The 18,314-nt window shown below is 45.9% G+C and overlaps 1 protein-coding gene across 4 annotated transcripts in view; it reads left to right on the plus strand.

Moving 5' to 3' along the window:
• The window catches only part of MSRB3 (methionine sulfoxide reductase B3), a 64,810-nt gene that overhangs the window by 20,790 nt on the left and 25,706 nt on the right, over nucleotides 1-18,314 (plus strand). For all 4 annotated transcript variants that reach the window (XM_081928120.1, XM_081928121.1, XM_081928118.1 and 1 more), the window contains 3 exons: nucleotides 1,816-1,924; nucleotides 11,975-12,052; nucleotides 15,968-15,996. In XM_081928120.1, coding sequence (XP_081784246.1) covers nucleotides 1,816-1,924; nucleotides 11,975-12,052; nucleotides 15,968-15,996 — 216 coding nt within the window. The remainder of the gene's footprint in view (nucleotides 1-1,815; nucleotides 1,925-11,974; nucleotides 12,053-15,967; nucleotides 15,997-18,314) is intronic.

Raw genomic sequence — 18,314 nt, forward strand, 5'->3', positions numbered from 1 at the left:
TGGTTTCTAGTTGGCTTGTGTCAGACAAACAATACTTAATATTAACCACAGTTTGTTGGCTCTGACAAAACAACAAAGTGAGGTGTTGTGTTGTTGTTTAGTCGTGTCCGACTCTTCGTGACCCCATGGATCAGAGCACGCCAGGCACTTCTGTCTTCCACTATCTCCTGCAGTTTGGTCAGACTTATGTTTGTAGCTTTGAGAACACTGTCCAACCATCTCGTCCTCTGTCGTCCCCTTCTCCCTGTGCCCGCAATCTTTCCCAACATCAGAGTCTTATCCAGGGAGTCTTCTTTTCTCATGAGGTGTAGCAAAAGTCAAAGATTCCAAGTACCTCCTCCTAGTAAAGAAGTGCATAGGGAGAGGTGAAGGAACGCGCAAGGGCTCATTCATGTTGTGCTAAACTGCGGTTTTGAATAATGTCCAAACACAGCCAATGGCTCTTCCAAATTCTTCCCTATCCTGCTGCTTTCGATAACCTGGTTTTTGTCATTTAACATGGACTGGATCATTTTATTTTGCTTAATCATTTTAATGACTCAGAAGACTGTTAATAAATCACACCACTGCCATCAACCACTGTACATAACCACTTCGAGGTTTTATTACAACCAAGGGGTGCATAAATCCTGTTAAATAAATAACAACATATTCTATAAGTCAAGGGTCGCCAACTTGGCATCCATGGCTGCAGGGGCACCCTTGAGGTCTTCCCCGGAATCTGCAAAGCCCCTGAGCTGACCCACTCACTGCCCTCTTGGTGATGAATTGGTCACCTTTTTATCTTTTGAAAAGTACACGCAGTGGGAAGAGGAGGTGGTTCAAAGAGGTGGTCCTTTTTCACTCTCTCTTTCAGCTTTATGTGCTTTTCAAGGTTCAGATTAATTTTACTGGATCTAATGGACTGACTAAAAGTCTTTTTCAAGCAGAATATTTTAATTTCTAGTACAATATACAGAACAAACAATAAAGTAGCAGGCATGCTACTCCATGTAGCAATAATTTGCAGATTAATACATTAATTCTAAGAGATATTTCTTTCTCTCTCTCAGCAGTAGCAGGTAATACTTTCCAATGCCATTAATATTTTGGATGCTCCTAAGACACAAGAGGAAGTAATCATGAGCAACCTCCAGAGAAAGTATTTCGAGCTTGCAACAGATTTTACAAAAATCAAATTGATGAGGCAGGAAGGCTTATCTGTTTCTTATCAGCAGCAGGCAAACCTTTAAAATACCATTCATTTAGATCTAAAATGCAAATTACAGCTTCCAACTGAAGTGCTGTCAGCTATTCTCTTTGATGCAAAATAAAATTTTAAACAAAGAAACATTTGTTTCTAAAGTTGTTTCTAAATTCCAGGTTTCTCCGAATTGTGTTTAAACATCATATGCCCATTACCTTTATATCTACAGTTTCTTCCAAATACAAAGGCTGTGCTCCTAAGCATATTTACTGGGAAGTTCCATTATGTTTAGGCTCAGGTTGTCGCCTTTTTGTGAATGATTGTGTGAATGTAGAATCTTGCCGATGGTTGTGACTTTTCTGCATTCAGAAGGCTTTGGCTGTATCACATGATCACTGTTTCAATGGAGTCACACACACACCCTTGTGAACAGCAGACGTTTTATTATTATTATTTTTTTTAAAAAGTTGGATTTGAAGAAGCCACCAGCTGAGGCACTCTAATATATTAGAAACTGATCTGGTCACTGGGAAAGTAAACGCAGAAGCTGTGTTTTGGCTAGAAGCCAAAGCCATTGTTCAGGATTTCAACTAAAAAGACCCCTTCTCCTGTATCCTCTCCCTTTGCAGGGTCACGTAGGGATAAAAAGAACTGTAAGGTGGTCTTCTCCCAGCAAGAACTGCGGAAGCGGCTGACACCTTTGCAATACCATGTTACTCAGGAGAAAGGGACTGAGAGGTAAGGTATGGCCATGTGGTCAATGAGAAACACAGGCTGCTCCCCTTTCAATCTGCTGCTGTTTTCTCCTCAGCTGACAGCTTCAAGAAATTTAGCACTTGTTTACTAACTTATACAAATTAACACCACGAAGCCAGACAGGAATTTGCGGCGGGGAGGGCAAGGTCACAGACTTCATAAATATAAAATGAACGCTATTCTGTCCTTTAGCTTCTTCTTGGGGTCTGTTTTCAGTTTACTACAAAATGTGTGGAAGTAATGGCAGTTAAGAGAGTCTTTTGTTGTTGTTGTTTTGGGGGAGGAGGGTGGAGACACCACAGTAAGCAGAACCATAAGGGAAATAGCCCTGTGCCATTTAAAGGTGAAGTTTTGAAGGTGGTCATTGTATGTACAGACAGTTTGGCTGGGGGTCTGCGAGGGTAAGAAGGTAGCATATTTTTCCTTTTCCACTTTCTGTATTGAAGCACATGTGGAGAAAGTATTTATTGGCTCATTTGTGGCTGGAATGTCAAATATTTTCAATAACTGCCCTCACATGGCTTTAGACCTTGAAAGCAAGCTCTAAATCCTGGAGAAGGTTTTTTTTGGGGGGGAGACAAGAGAGCTAATTCCTAAGGCTCTCACCGTGAATATAATTTATCTCAGCTGATTTCTAGAATGAGGAGGAGGCAGCAGCCACCCCAGTCAATGTCTAACTATTTTGCTGTCTGCAGGTTCGATCCCCATTCGGCACAGTTGCATATTCCTGCAGGGTTGGACTAGATGATCCTTGGGGTCCCTTTCAACTCTGCAATTCTATGATTCTCTGTCTCTTCTGTCCATGGAGTTTAAAGTCAGGCCTGCTTCCGTTCCAATAGCAATAGTAGTAGTAGTAGTAGTAATAATAATAATTTATTTATACCCCATCCATCTGGCTGGGTTTCCCCAGCCACTCTGGGTTGCTCCCAACAGAATACTAAAAACACGATAAAAGATCAAACATTAAAAACTTCCCTAAACAGGGCTGCCTTCAGATGTCTTCTAAAAGTCAGATAGTTGTTTATTTCCTTGACATCTGGTGGGAGGCCGTTCCACAGGGCGGGCGCCACTACCGAGAAGGCCCTCTGCCTGGTTCCCTGTAACCTCACTTCTCGCAGTGAGGGAACCGCCAGAAGGCCCTTGGAACTGGACCTCAGTGTCCGGCCTGAATGATGGGGGTGGAGACGCTCCTTCAGGTATACTGGGCTGAGGCCGTTTAGGGCTTTAAAGGTCAGCACCAACACTTTGAATTGCGCTCAGAAACGTACCGGGAGCCAATGTAGGTCTTTCAGGACCGGTGTTAAATGCAATCTTTCATTCTATTCCCATTTCCAAAAAACCTCCTTTGCCACATGTGGGGTCCTGTTTAATTGGCAACAGTCTTCCTGTCGGAGTCGCCTTTTTACTAGACTTTCTGAATGGGGATCACTGGCACAAGGTTGTCTGTGCCCCCACAACAAACATGGTGGTTGTGCTTTCCCCCAGCTCAGTAGGCCTTCCAGGCAAGTCGTTTACTGTTGTGTAGAAGATTAGCAAAAATGATTTAGTGTGCACAAACAACCAGGGTTTAGGTCATTTTTAAAAATCCTGTTTATAAAAAAATATATTGGACCCCCATAAAAAGGGTGAAAAGATAATAAAAACAAGCTGCGGAGCACATAGACTTTTTGTTGGAATAGCACAGCTGAATTGTATTAGTTGAATGACCTCCTAGCCTTTAAGATTGTTAACTTAGAAAAATATTCCCTTAAAGCAGTAATATTCCTTTTCAAATAAAAATATAGAGCTCACACAGCTTGAAATCATGGGCCAGTTTTCTTCTCCTCCTTTTCTGTTTGATTCTCTTGGTAGTCCTGCTCAATCTCCCACAAAGATCTTGCACTACTGCATAGTTTAATGCAAAAGATCAAGACTATGATATGGAAATGTTGTTAAGATGTTTAGTATTCAGATTTATTTTAAAATTACCATAATGATTCAGGTGCAAAAAAAAGAGAAAAGGGCTTGATCGAAAACGTCTAGCTACTTGTAAGCAATTCTGTACTTTGACATCTGAACAATAGTTTCTTTTCATAAACAGGACACATTTATGTTGCTGTTCAGATTTTAATATGCACCTTTTTTGTTTCTGAAGAAAGAACAATAATTCACAAACCATGAAGTACCATTTATATTGGAATATACCGTATTGGCCTGAATATAACCCGCACTTTCTCCCCAAATCCCGACTGTGAAAAGTTAAAGTGCGGCTTAAATTCGCAACCTTACAAAAATTGGCTTTTATTGTATTGCTGCTGAAACAGACATCTGGTAAAATGGAACAGGTGTGAGTGCAGGCGTAATTTTAAGGGAGCGGCTTATATTCAGGTATTGTCTTTTTTTCTCCCCCGCCCTTGAATTTTAAAGGTGTGGCTTATTTGTGGGTGCGGCTTATATTCAGGCCAATATGGTATAAGAGTTGAACATAACAATTTCAGTGTCAACGCAATGAGAGTTCCCTGTCTGGGTGTCATAATTTTGTTTGATATGCATTTTGTTGTAATGTTAATGAAATGAAGTTCTAGCAAAAATTCTTTCAAAGTGTTAATTCTATAATGCAACTGTCACGGCCACCCAGGACGGGCCCCAGCTCACAAGAGACCTCACTCCGTTGCAGTTTATTTACAGGAAAAGTTTATTGAAGATTTCTGCTTCTCGTACAGTTCAGCATCGTGGCCGTACGTCTGTCACGTTAGACCGCTGAAGTCCCCTCTGACTCCTCCCCTCTTCCACACCAACTTAATAGCCTGGCTCTAGACCACCTCTTCCTCTCCTTTCTTTTCCGCAGGGTCTTCCTGCCCCCCTGGGTTCCCTCTCTCCGTGACTCGCCTGAGGCTGAATCCTCTGCCGCCTCTTCCCCCCTCCTTCTGGCTTTAGGGCCGGGCTCCTCCCCTGAGCTCTCTCCACTTCCGCGCGCCTCTACGTTTGAACTTGGCGCGCGTACGTTGCTGCTGACCTTTCTTTCGACCGCTACACCACCCCTTGTTCTGCTCTCCACCCTTTCCGGCTGAACACCTTGCTCCAACCCCCTTTCTCTGTTCTCTCCTAATCCTGCTCCCTCCGAGAGGCTGACGACTCCACCCCCTTTACTCCGTTCCGGCTGAGACGCCTCTTGCTGCGTCTGTCTTCCACTGGGCTCCTCTCCGCTTCTCCCTTCTCCTCCCTTTTGCTTGATTAAGGTAACCCCCTTTTGAGAATCCTCTGACTCGCTGCTCAGACTCGTGGATTCCCTCAGAATTCCGTCATCTTCTTCCTCATCCTTCTGCCCCTCCTCCCACTCGCTCTCCGTCTCCTCTGTCATCTCCTCCTCTCTCCCAGAAACCCTGACATCCATCCCCCCCTCGAAGCCCCCCCTTCCCCCCTCCCGCTCGCCGGGTGCAGGTTGAGGAAAACGTGGTTCTTCCGGGGTCGGTTCAGGATACAAGTTGTCCACTTCAACGTTCTCCTCTGTCATCTCCGTATATGTGTGTTCGAACTCGGGTTCCCCACCCACAGACCTCACAGTCTCTTCCTCCATCACTGCTTCTCCTGGCGCTGCCTGCCAAGGACCTACCATCCATCTCTGACTCCATGCCTCCCTTGGCTGATCCACCCACCAACAAGGGCCTGTCTCCTCCCCCCCCAGTCTCGGATCCCTGGTCGGGCTTGTTTCGGGCGTATGGCCCTCGGGTGAGGAGAAACCCTCGAACGTGCTGTCTGACAAAGTGGGCGTGAAAAGCCAATCATCAAAATACTCCTCGGGCATGGGCTTGTGCGGAAAAAGTGCATGGAACTCCTCCTTCAACAGGGGTTCGTCCAACGCGTAACCCGGCACCCAGCTATTGGCAGAGGCCGGAGTGCCTTCCCTGGCTAGAAAATATTCAACTCCCTCCTCCCCCCATCTCGAGTCCAGTATCTCTGTGACCTCGTTAAGAGGTTCTGGTCTTGGCGATTCCCCCCCCTCAGGCGCCCTTCTACGTGGCTCTGGGAGTGCTCCTGACTCTTGAAACCTGTGTGGGGTTTTGTAGGGAGTGAGCACCGACCTATGAAAGACCGGGTGCACCCTGGAACCCTCCGGAAGGGCTAGGCGAAAAGCCACCGGATTGATCTTAGCCTCAACTTGATATGGCCCTAGCTGCCTGTGTCCTAACTTCTTCTTGGCCAATGACCTGGCCGGCATCGCGTGGGCTGCTAACCACACCCAGTCCCCAATCTGGATGTCCTCTCCCGCCCTCCTGTGCTTATCGGCCTGCACCTTATACGCCTGTTTTGCCAGCTCCAAATGTCTCCGCAGCTCCTCGTGCACCTCTTGCAACTCCGCTGCAAACTGGTCGGCATCTTGAGGCCCCCCCCCTCCTGGTGCCGCAAATCTCGGGAAGGTTCTGGGATGACGGCCATTGTTCGCAAAGAAAGGCGTCACCCCGGTGGATGCGTGTTTCGTGTTGTTGTAGGCGAATTCAGCCATCGGTAGATAGTCCACCCACGCCGCAGGTCGCTGGTTGGCGTAGCACCGCAGGTACTGCTGCATGATCGCGTTGACCCTCTCCGCTTGACCGTTGGTTTGTGGATGTCTCGCCGATGTCAGGTTGATTTTGACGTGCAAGATGCCCAGAAGCTTTCGCCAGAAAGTGGAAACAAACTGGCGCCCCCTGTCGGACAAGACGGACTGTGGAAGTCCATGCACTCTGAAGACGTGATCGATGAAGAGCTTTGCGGTCTGTTCTGCCGTCGCCACCTTGGCACAAGGGATGAAATGCGCCATCTTGGTGAACAAGTCCACCACCACTAACACCGCCGTCTTACCTCTGGAGCTGGGCAGGTCCGTAACAAAGTCCAACGCTACCCTCTCCCACGGTTGCTGCGGTGTCTCCAGCGGTTCTAGCAATCCCGCCTGCTTCTGGTGCACTGGTTTGGACCTCTGGCAGATATCACACCTGGCGACGTAGTCCGCCACCTCTCCTCTCATCTGGGGCCACCAAAAGTCTCTAGCCACCAACTCCATCGTCTTCTCTTTGCCGAAATGGCCTGCACTAGGGGCGTCATGCAATTGTTGCAGAACCTTGGCTCGAAGATCGTCGGTGGGCACGTAAAGGGCACCCTTACGAGTCAAAAGTCCATCTTGCAATTGGAATTCATCGTTGTCTCGCGACCCTCCGCGTAGCTCCTCCATCTTGGACTGTGCAAACTGATCCCTTTGCAACGCGCGTCGCACCGCGTCCAGGTCGACTGCGATGGTAGCGCACGTCCACGCCTGCGGTGCGAAAATGTGCTTTGCTGCGATTGGAGCTGCTTCCTCCAAGTATTGCGGCTTTCGGGACAGCGCGTCTGCAATAACATTGGAGTCTCCTGGGATGTATTCTATTTTGAAGTCGAAATCCGCAAAGAACTCCGCCCAGCGCATGTGTCGCTGGGTCTGTAACTTAGCCGTCCGCCAATACTCTAAGTTCTTGTGATCCGTGCGGACTTGCACCGTGTGCTTGGCTCCTATTAAGAAGTGTCGCCACGCTTTGAAAGCTGCATGAATGGCCAACAACTCCCTGTCCCATATGGTATAATTGCGCTCCGTCTTGCTGAGCTTCCGGGAGTAGAACGCACCCGGTCTCCAGTTGCCTTGTGAATCCTCTTGCAAAAGAACGGCCCCAACCGCTCTGTCTGACGCATCGGTCTCTACCCGCATGGGTCTGCCGGGATTCACGTGGAGCAGCTGCTCTTCGGAGGCGAAAAGACCTTTAAGCGTCCGGAAGGACCGCTCCGCTTGTTCGGTCCAGACGAACTTCTTCTTCTTGGAACTGAGGGTGTCAGTGATAGCCGCCGTCGCGTTCGCAAAACCTTTAATAAACTTGCGGTAAAAATTGGCAAAGCCGATGAACCTCTGGACCTCTTTCCGATTTCGAGGGCTTTTCCAGTCCAACAGCGCTTGAACCTTAGCCCTGTCCATGGCCAGTCCCTCGTCGGACAACTTGTAGCCAAGGAAATCAACCTCTCTGACATCAAACTGGCATTTTTCCAACTTGGCGTACAGCCTGTGGTCCTTCAGCCTCTGCAGGACCTCCCTCACGTCCTTATCGTGATCCTCCGGCGATTCCGAGAAAATCAGGATATCGTCGAGAAAGCAGACACACTTTTTGTAGAGGAGACCTGCTAGCACGTGGTGCATAAATGCTTGAAAAACGTGGCTGCCATTTTGGAGACCGAAAGGCATGACTCTGTATTCGTATGTGCCCAGAGGGGTGAACATGGCGGTCTTCCACTCATCTCCTTTCCGGATGCGGATGAGATTGTAAGCTCCACGTAGGTCCAGCTTGGTGAAAATCTTGCCCCTCCTGACGGTCGCTAAAAGGTCGTCAATCTTGGGCATGGGGAAAGCTTTGGGCTTAGTCAAGCTGTTTATGAACCTGTAATCCACTATAAGCCTTTTTTGGGGCGTGTTTTTCTTCTTCACAAAGAACACAGGGCTGCCACCCGCTGCTTTAGATTCCTGGATGAAACCTCGCTTGAGGTTATGGTCTATGAACTCCCGAAGCTCTTGCATCTCGTCTTCCGACATGGAGTACAGCTTGGCAGCAGGCAGTTGCGCCCCTGGCACTAAATCAATCGCGCAGTCGTAAGGTCTGTGAGGCGGCAACTTGTCAGCTTCCTTCTCACAGAAAACCTCCAAGAAGTCCTGGTACTTGTGAGGCACTGTTTGCACCATACCCAGATGCAACTGCTGCTCGGCTTCTCCTCCCTGATCGGTCTGAAAGCAATGCTGAGCACAATACGATGAACAAAAGGTGATCTGCCGCTGGTACCACGCAACCGCGGGACTGTGCCTCTCCAGCCAACTCATGCCTAACACGACGGGTGTGTCCGATAAGTGGGTGACATTGAAACTAATAAGTTCTCGATGGTTGCCAATCTGCATCATCATGGGAGGGGTTTGCTGCACCACTTGCCCCCCCAGCAACTTCCTGCCGTCTACCGTGACCACGTTTAGAGGCGTCGTTGCAGGCAGGAGCGCCATGTTGTGCTGCTTAACGAACTGCAGTCCCACGAAGTCGGCGTTGCTTCCCGAATCGATCGTTATTGGAACCTCGAGGAGTCTCCCATCAGGCAACTGGAGTGTTGCTGTGAGCAGAACTGCCGGTCTGGGAGGCAAAGGGTCCACGCTCTGCAGTGATGCTGGGGGCTTGTCTACAGATCCGCCTGGCTGAGCCCCAGTAGCTCTGCTTCCAGCCAGGCACTGTCGTTTCCCTGAAGCTGCTCCCCTGGTTGCACCTCTGCTGTTACAGTTGCCAGTGCTGCAGTGTGCTTCTGGAGCCTCTGGGGGCACTCTTTCGCCATATGGTGCGCACTGTCACAGATGTAACACTTCCTGGTTCCTCTAGGAGGCTTCGCTTTGGCTGCACCAGGGACAGGGCTCTGGGATGGCTTCTGAGCCCTAGCACCACCAATCTCCATTGGCTCCTCGCTGTCCTTCCCCATTGGCGAGGGGTGCGCACGGCTGAAATCCCTGTGCACAAAAGGGAGAGTCCTCGCTTGCGCACGCGCTTGGGGCCCGTCCTCCTCGTGCCACGGACGTCCCTCATGTCGAATTCCAATAGCTAAAGCCCGTTGCACCACGTCTTCTAGGGTCTGGGGTCTGTCCCCCCTAGCGATCTCATCCTTGATGGGGGGGCTCAATCCCTCCCAAAAAAGATCTCTGACCGGCTTACTGTCCTTTGGCCAATCTAAGGCGGTGAGCAATGCAAAAAATTTAGAGTGGTATTGGCGCACAGTCGCTTTCCCCTGCCTCAGCCCGTGCATTTGACGGCGCGCAATGTCCACATCCACAGAGGATTGAAAACAAGAATCCATCGCTTTGATGAACGCAGTTGAATTGCGACGGGCCGGTCCATCTTCGCGCCACAGATTGCGTAGCCAAGCCCTGGCCTCCCCATGCAGGTGCGAAACAATGAACCCCACTTTCTCCTCCTCATCTTTAAAATCGTGACGGAGTAAATGCAGTGCATATACGACGTCTGCTCTGAAATTGGGATAGTCTTGCAAGTTGCCATTAAAATGCGGAACCAGGGCACCCCCCCTCCGTCCAAGCGCAATGCCCTCCGCTCTGGAACCTGGGGCCCCCGCCCTGTCCGCGTGTTCCCACCTTGCCTGCAAATCCTGGCACGTCTTCTCCAAGTCGTCATTCTTCTTCTGCGAAGCAATGACTGCCGATGTGAGAGCGGTAACCTGATTCCGCAGTGCAACCAGCTGCTCCTCAGCGCTCATGGCTGCTCCCGTTCGTGAGCTTCGCAAAAAAAAATTTTTGCTTTCTGAGAGGGGACTTACTGTCACGGCCACCCAGGACGGGTCCCAGCTCACAAGAGACCTCACTCCGTTGCAGTTTATTTACAGGAAAAGTTTATTGAAGATTTCTGCTTCTCGTACAGTTCAGCATCGTGGCCGTACGTCTGTCACGTTAGACCGCTGAAGTCCCCTCTGACTCCTCCCCTCTTCCACACCAACTTAATAGCCTGGCTCTAGACCACCTCTTCCTCTCCTTTCTTTTCCGCAGGGTCTTCCTGCCCCCCTGGGTTCCCTCTCTCCGTGACTCGCCTGAGGCTGAATCCTCTGCCGCCTCTTCCCCCCTCCTTCTGGCTTTAGGGCCGGGCTCCTCCCCTGAGCTCTCTCCACTTCCGCGCGCCTCTACGTTTGAACTTGGCGCGCGTACGTTGCTGCTGACCTTTCTTTCGACCGCTACACCACCCCTTGTTCTGCTCTCCACCCTTTCCGGCTGAACACCTTGCTCCAACCCCCTTTCTCTGTTCTCTCCTAATCCTGCTCCCTCCGAGAGGCTGACGACTCCACCCCCTTTACTCCGTTCCGGCTGAGACGCCTCTTGCTGCGTCTGTCTTCCACTGGGCTCCTCTCCGCTTCTCCCTTCTCCTCCCTTTTGCTTGATTAAGGTAACCCCCTTTTGAGAATCCTCTGACTCGCTGCTCAGACTCGTGGATTCCCTCAGAATTCCGTCATCTTCTTCCTCATCCTTCTGCCCCTCCTCCCACTCGCTCTCCGTCTCCTCTGTCATCTCCTCCTCTCTCCCAGAAACCCTGACAGCAACTTTAAGCTATCACTCTACTTTGGAACACATTTTTAAAATAAAAGCCTGACTAGCTTTTCAGATACCTTTTAATTGCATAACTTTCTAAAGAAATGCCTGAAGTAACTGATATTAGAGTTTGAAGTCTTGTTTTTTCTGTTATATTTTACTCCAAGAAGACCCATTTATCCTAAATAGAACCCAATAAGGCAAACATGTATGTACAAAATATTTTTTTCAATGTGTTCCCATTAAGATCCCAAGATGAAATTTTGTAGGTAGATCTTAGAAATATTAAATAGGCAATACATTTTTTTAAAAAAAAACTTTAATCATTTTTTTAATTGTAACTTAAATTTAAAATTTAAAGTAAGTCCATCTTGTGGCATATCATATTAACGTCCATGAAGTTCTGAAGAGATTGGTGTTTTTAGTTCTGACGTATCTCAATGCTGGGCTGAGCTTTTAAGGTTTCAGTGTAGTCCAACAAGGCCAAAAATGTCATTTTTTTGAAATTTCAAACCCTCATATCTCAAAAACGGGATGAGATAAAAAGCTAAAATTTTAGATTTAAACTTAGTTTTAATAAGAGCCAGTGTGGTGTAGTGGTTAAGAGCGGTAGTCATGTAATCTGGGGAACCGGGTTCGCGTCTCCGCTCCCCCACATGCAGCTGCTGGGTGACCTTGGGCCAGTCACACTTCTGTGAAGTCTCTCAGCCCCACTCACCTCACAGAGTGTTTGTTGTGGGGGAGGAAGGGAAAGGAGATTGTTAGCCGCTTTGAGACTCCTGAAGGGGAGTGAAAGGCGGGATATCAAATCCAAACTCTTCTTCTCTTCTTCTTCTTCTTAATATTTAATATTAAGAAAATTGGATGACATGAGGTTATAAAGTTGGACAACTTGATATGGAATAACCTGTTTGCTAAAGTACTGTGTTGCTGTTTTGTTCTAGTGCCTTTGAAGGAGAATACACACATCACAAAGCTCATGGAATATACAAATGTGTTGTTTGTGGAACTCCTTTGTTCAAGTGAGTAAATTAAACATAGTTACAAAACAATGGTGGCTCTGGTTTTTTGAGTGTTATATATGTGCTGTAGAGGTAGATGTTAAGGTATTGGTCTCGTACTTCATACTGATCTCACTATGGCTGATGGGAGTTGTAGTCCACAATGTGTGGAGGACTCCAGGTTGGGAAAAGCTGCCCTGAACAGAAGCAGCACAACTGAACTCCTTGTTGATGGAGAATCTCAAGGGCTCCATCAAAACTCAACTGCAGCCCGTGCATGTAAGACTCGCCTTCAATTCATACTGGATCAAGGTTTACGCAGAGCAAATCAGCAGTGCAGATACTTTATAATGGAACCAAAAACACTGGGCTTTATGTGAGCATAGACTAAAGGATGATATAAAAAGCATCGGTTCAAGGGTTTGCCTATTCCTTACCATCATAAACAAGAATTTAAACCTATGTTGGAAGTTCATAGTCTAGCATTCATTACATTTCTCCACACAGAGTCAGGGTCATCATTATAACCTCTGCTATATTTGAAGAACCATCAAATTGTAAAATATGGGTAACAGAATTTGGCTTCCTTCCCATCCCCTCAACTCCATGTTTCTGAGAGTTGCTGTTAATTTTTTGTTCTTTGCACCATTGTAGTCTGTAACTATGTCATCATGACCTGTGAACCAGTTATTTTTGCCAGGAAAGGGAGAATGGTTCTTCAGCACTAAGATTAACAAACTTCACCTTTAATAGATCTGATTTATGCTGCTTCATTACTGTGTGGCACGTAAGGTCAAGGAACACATGAATTTTGCTCTGCAGATGAAAGACCTGAGGTTTCTTGGTACACGTTTAAAATAGAATTCTACCCTTATCAGCAAGGAACCAGTGAAACTCAATCTCACTCTTCATTTAATTTGATCGTTCCAGCAACTTGAAAAGCTACAAGGTATTTAATTGTGACCACCACCACCACTTTTCTATAATGAAATGTGGCATAGTCTTACAATTATTGCCCATAAAAATCCAGCTTTACATTTGCAAAAATGCAACTGAGAGTCATTTTGCTTAGGAAATTTACCCACATCTGAAGTGGGGATAATCTTAGCTTTCCCTGTAAACTTCGTACAGGTAGTTGTGTTATGAGTCCCTGTTACAATTTTTAAAAATGCCTTGTTTCCTAATGAATTGTTTTATAGAAACTTGCAGAAAGAGCCCTTTGCCTGAGCTTTGTAGCTTGTGGAATGGGGGAATTGCAGGACCTGAGATGCAGAGTGGGCCATACCCCTGCCTGATTTGGGAGGGGAATGTTTGAGTTTATAGTTTTAACTGATTTTTATCTTTTATACCTTTGCAAACTGCTGAGAGACTATTGTAGCTGAATAGTATATAAATTGTTTAAACACACACACACACACACACACACACACACACACACAGCCTTTTGTCTGCTCTCTACCACCTTGCCCACATGCTACCCCCTGTACAGGAGCTGCTTGCCACCAGGGGTGACAACCTGAAAAAAAAGGGGGGGTGTAAGCCCCACCCCACATAATCGATCACATGATGTGGTGCATGCACACCATTTGAATGACAGTGCCCATTAACTTTGGGGTCCCCTGCCCCCCTCAAATATTTTATGGGGGGCAAAGACCCCTCAGCTGCTAGGTGTTGGCTCCAGTGCTTGCCACCAACCACCTTTCCCCATTGGCAGCTACCGGCTTTCTTTTGTATAAAGTACAGTGGTACCTCGGATTACATACGCTTCAGGTTACAGACTCCTCTAACCCAGAAATAGTGCTTCAGGTTAAGAACTTTGCTTCAGGATGAGAACAGAAATCATGCTCCAGTGGCTCGGCAGCAGAGTGGTGCTTCAGGTTAAGAACAATTTCAGGTTAAGAACAGACCTCCAGAACGAATTATGTACTTAACCTGAGGTACCACTGTATATACTAGCTTTCACAGTAGGATCAGCCCCATAAACTCTGCCTATGGCATCTGCCGATATACTATAATGGCTCTATTAAGTTGTCAGTCCTCATGTTGCAAGTGTGACAGCACTAGGTAGGCATATTTGTTTAGGAAATATCTGATACACAAATGGGAAATGATGTAGCCTGATTTGAATCAAAATTGCCCTGCTTGTGGGAGAGCTTACAAAACGAATTCTGCGGGGCTTGTACAGGAAAATGTCCTGTGGATTGTGCCCAAAAGAAACAAAAGTTGGCAGTAAGATTGCTGTCAGAATTCTTTTTTATTATTATTATAAAAAATACACTATTTATACCCTCAGAGTAATGTGTGAAATTTATGGCCATATAGCAGGCTCACTGAGTTCTGTATACCCACTCACCCGTTCGTGGCCTTGAGCAGGCAATATTCTCTTTACTGGAAGGGTGTTCACTTGTAATGGAGATTAATGCTTTGATTCATGCTGCTGGTGCACTGTTCAGTACTATTAGAATATATTTTTGGCTAAAAATCTTTGCTTCTTTTCCCACCCTTTGAACATATTGAGTGTTTCTTAGTGGAACAAAGCAACCATTTTCCATATATACTGCCCCTTTTCCCCCTTGGCTTTTCTGACTCTTTCCATCGCCATCTAATGACTTATTCCAGTTAACGTGAAGTTATGGGTTTAAAAAAATAAATTTATGGTGCTTTGCATTAATTTGTTTTTGGGTGGGGGATTTTTATGTTTAACACAGAACAGTTTGCAATTGTTGCTTTAGTAAAAGACCTGTACAGCTCCCCAAAGTGCACCAATGTCTTCTTGTGGATTCAAGGAATCTGATATTTCCTACGTGGCTTGGGTGTACTTCCCTATATTCTTTAGGGCAGGGGTGGGAAATCTGTGGCACCTCCAGGTTGTGGGTCTCCCATCAGCCCCAACCAGCATGGCTTGTGGTCAGGGATATTGGGGGTTGTAGTTCAACAATATCTGTAGGGCCATAGATTCTCCATCACCACCTTAATAAATACCGCTCCAGAAATAACAGGCTTTAGGAAGATTCCTACCAATCAGCACTTCTAACTTGCTGTGGCAGGGTGTGTGTGTACGCGCATATGTGTATAAACACGCACATACACACACACCGCTGATGGTTAATTTGTGATATAATTCTGGCTAGAGTATGCCCACTAATTGGTTTGAGAGTTAGACCTAGACAATGCTTCTTATAGCTGTTTCTTCGGATAGGACTAGTCATAGGGTTAATTCTGCTTGACAGCACTTCAGCAGCATCTTGAAAGCAATTACCCAACTTGCGTTTTCCCACAGCTGAATTGAGAGCTTCAAAGGCTTCTGAGTTTAGAACTATCATTAAGCTATATCTGAAACATGATGTTCCCACAAAGGCTAATTTCCCCTCTGTTCCCCACTCCTCCCCCTCATTATTAAATCTACAGCCTACTGAGTTCTTTTGTGGTATGCTAAACACATAAGATATCATGTAATAAACAGGCAAAATTGGTAGTATAGAATGGGCATGGTAATTGTATGTTTTGTGTGTACTAGTCTCTTGTTCTCTGGGTTTTCCAGCCTTCTCTGTTCTTAAGGGAAACAACCATTTATTTACTGAGGGGGCAGATTAACATGCACATAGATTAAAACCGTGTTACGATGCTTTCCAAAGAAATAAATCTGACAAATGTGATGATAGAGAATAAATGACATGGTGTTTGTAATTCTCACAATGTATTTCTATTTTTAACTTTATGGAGAGGGGTTGTGGGTTTTTTGTGTGTTCTCTGATTATTGATCAAGGTTTCTAATGTAAAAATACATTGAGAATATGTTTAGGAACAAATGTGTTTACAGATGAGGTGCATTAATATATAAGTTTGCTATTTGTACTTCAGTCATGGGTTTCTCATGACATAAACAGTTCTTTATCATTAAAGCATCCCCCCCCTCTCTTTTTCTCTCTATTTTAGATCAGAAACAAAGTTTGACTCCAATTCAGGTATGTTTAGGTTTACATTTTTATGTTGACTGTATGCTGTTTTCATGTTGTTCCCCAAAGAGTAATTTATCAGTTCAAGTGCAGTCTTAACTTTAAACAGTCTGGAACAAGCCAATCTTTTGAATAATCTCAGGTTTCAGATTGCCTTAAACAGTGCTATTATTGTGAATGGCAGTGCTTTTATTCCTTTCATAGCTTCAAGTCTCTTTAATTTTACTCTTTTATGTTAAAATGATTGCAAGGAAACCATGTCAGTTCTGCATTAGGTTTTGAATGATATAGCAGGCTGAAAGAAGTGGACTTTGGGAATATTGACTGTTTTAAAAGGATATTTTTCTTCCTGGAGGACAAAGCTATTTCACGGGCATGAAGTCTGAGCAGCCAATACATCAGGAAACAGGTTATTTGTCACCAAATTTTCATGACATGTCCATGTATACTTGCATGCCAGACAAGGCTATAGATTTCTCTCTAGGTGGTTAATTTAAATGTCTGTTTCTTTTAGATATATAAGAAATATTGATGTCATAGGCTCTAAAAAGCAGAACATTCCAAAAGTTAATTTAAATTGAGCAGGAGAAAGTATGCATTCTAGCAAACTGGCTGACTTTCTTAAATCAAGGGTGGTGGTGGAAGAATCTGAGTTGCATTTCCTTCAGCACAGTTTAATGGTAAAATATTCTTTCCTGCTGAGAAGTTGAAGTGGCTTCCCTATAATTAAAGCTCTCTGAATTCTTTGACAGAGGCTTTCTATTTAGATTTTTCAGTGATTGTGTTTTGCCTTACTATGAGAATTATCAGGCAGCAGCACCTTGATACAGTTTACTTGTGTCTACATGTGTTAATTCAGAACTGAGAACACTGTGCTATATCCTATATACAATATGTAGAACAGACTTGCCCAGTTAAAACAATAAATCTTTGTAATGCTGCTGTAAATTCATTGCATTTGAACTCACCCCAAGGGGTGAGTTAGCGCTGCATAATAGCCCTTAATTATGGGAAGGATCCCTAGATCTGCGGAGATCTGAATCTTTAGAAGAACTCTGGAATTCTGGAATATGGCTGTAGACCAGGGACAGGCATAGCCAAACTCTGCCCTCCAGATGTTCTGGGACTACAACTCCCATCATCCCTGACCACTGGTCCTGTTAGCTAGGGATGATGGGAGTTGTAGTCCCAAAACGTCTGGAGGGCCGAGTTTGCCTTGGCCTGACCAGGGATGTGGAAGAAGTCATGGCCCTCTCAAGGTTATTGAATTCTAACTCCCATCAGGCCCAGCCAGCACGGCCAATTCTTAGGGATGATAGGCACTGTAATTCAGCAGCATCCAGAAGACCGCCAGTTCCCTACCCCTGATTGCCAAGCTTTATAACCTTTAGTGTATATGCGCATATCTTACTAGGAAGTACACCTGAAACATAGCTATGCATCATTACCTGTTCTTGCAGCCCCCTTCTTATAATTATGTGGTTGTAGTAGTAGCTGCTACAACATGGCTGTTTCCTTTGACATTAAGGTAATGAAGAAACCCCAGGGCATGTGGGAGGAAGTGACAGTAGATGGAAGAGATGCATAGTAGCTTCTTCAAACATGGCCTGTGGTCTTCCATGATACTCAGCAGGGCACAGGGCCGTCTTTACCTTGAGGTGCAACGAGTGCGGGGCACCCGGGTGCCGAATTCTGGAGGGCCCCAGGCGCCCGCCGCTAAAACCGCCTAAGCTCTTAACTATCTTACCTGTTATGAAATAATAAATCATTTTGATCAAGCTAGAAAAACAAAATACATATATACCTAGGTATTACCGAAATGTATACCTACTGTTTCACTAAAGGACTTTCGACTTTGTGTGCTCATTTACCCAAGACGCGCTGCCCCAGCGGCGGTGCTTGTCGTTCACAATGGCGCCGTACACGCGAAATTAACTCTTACATCAAAATATTATGTTATGTATTGTGTTGAGCTGCTATGCGGCAGCGGGGTCAGCGGCACCTTTGACACGACTGATGTTTCTCCTAAGCAGGTGCCTAAACAATACTTATAAGTTTAAGTGTGGTGGTGCTGTATGCTTAAGTATAAGTGTATTGTAAATAAATGAGCAAATAAAAAAGCTTGTTTCTTTTTTTCCCTCCCTTCTTTCGTAAACAAGAGATAAGGCATAAGCGTGTTGTCTGACATAAGCATAATGCAACTTAATTTGGGGGCTAAACTAAATTTGGGGGTGCTGGGCGGATCTTTGTACCCCGGCGGCGCATATGCTGAAGACAGCACTGGCAGGGTAGGTGGTAGCTGTATTGCAGTTGTTCTGGTGCCTCCA

This window comes from Podarcis melisellensis (assembly GCF_964234715.1).
Source record: "Podarcis melisellensis genome assembly, chromosome: 10".
Taxonomy (NCBI): domain Eukaryota; kingdom Metazoa; phylum Chordata; class Lepidosauria; order Squamata; family Lacertidae; genus Podarcis; species Podarcis melisellensis.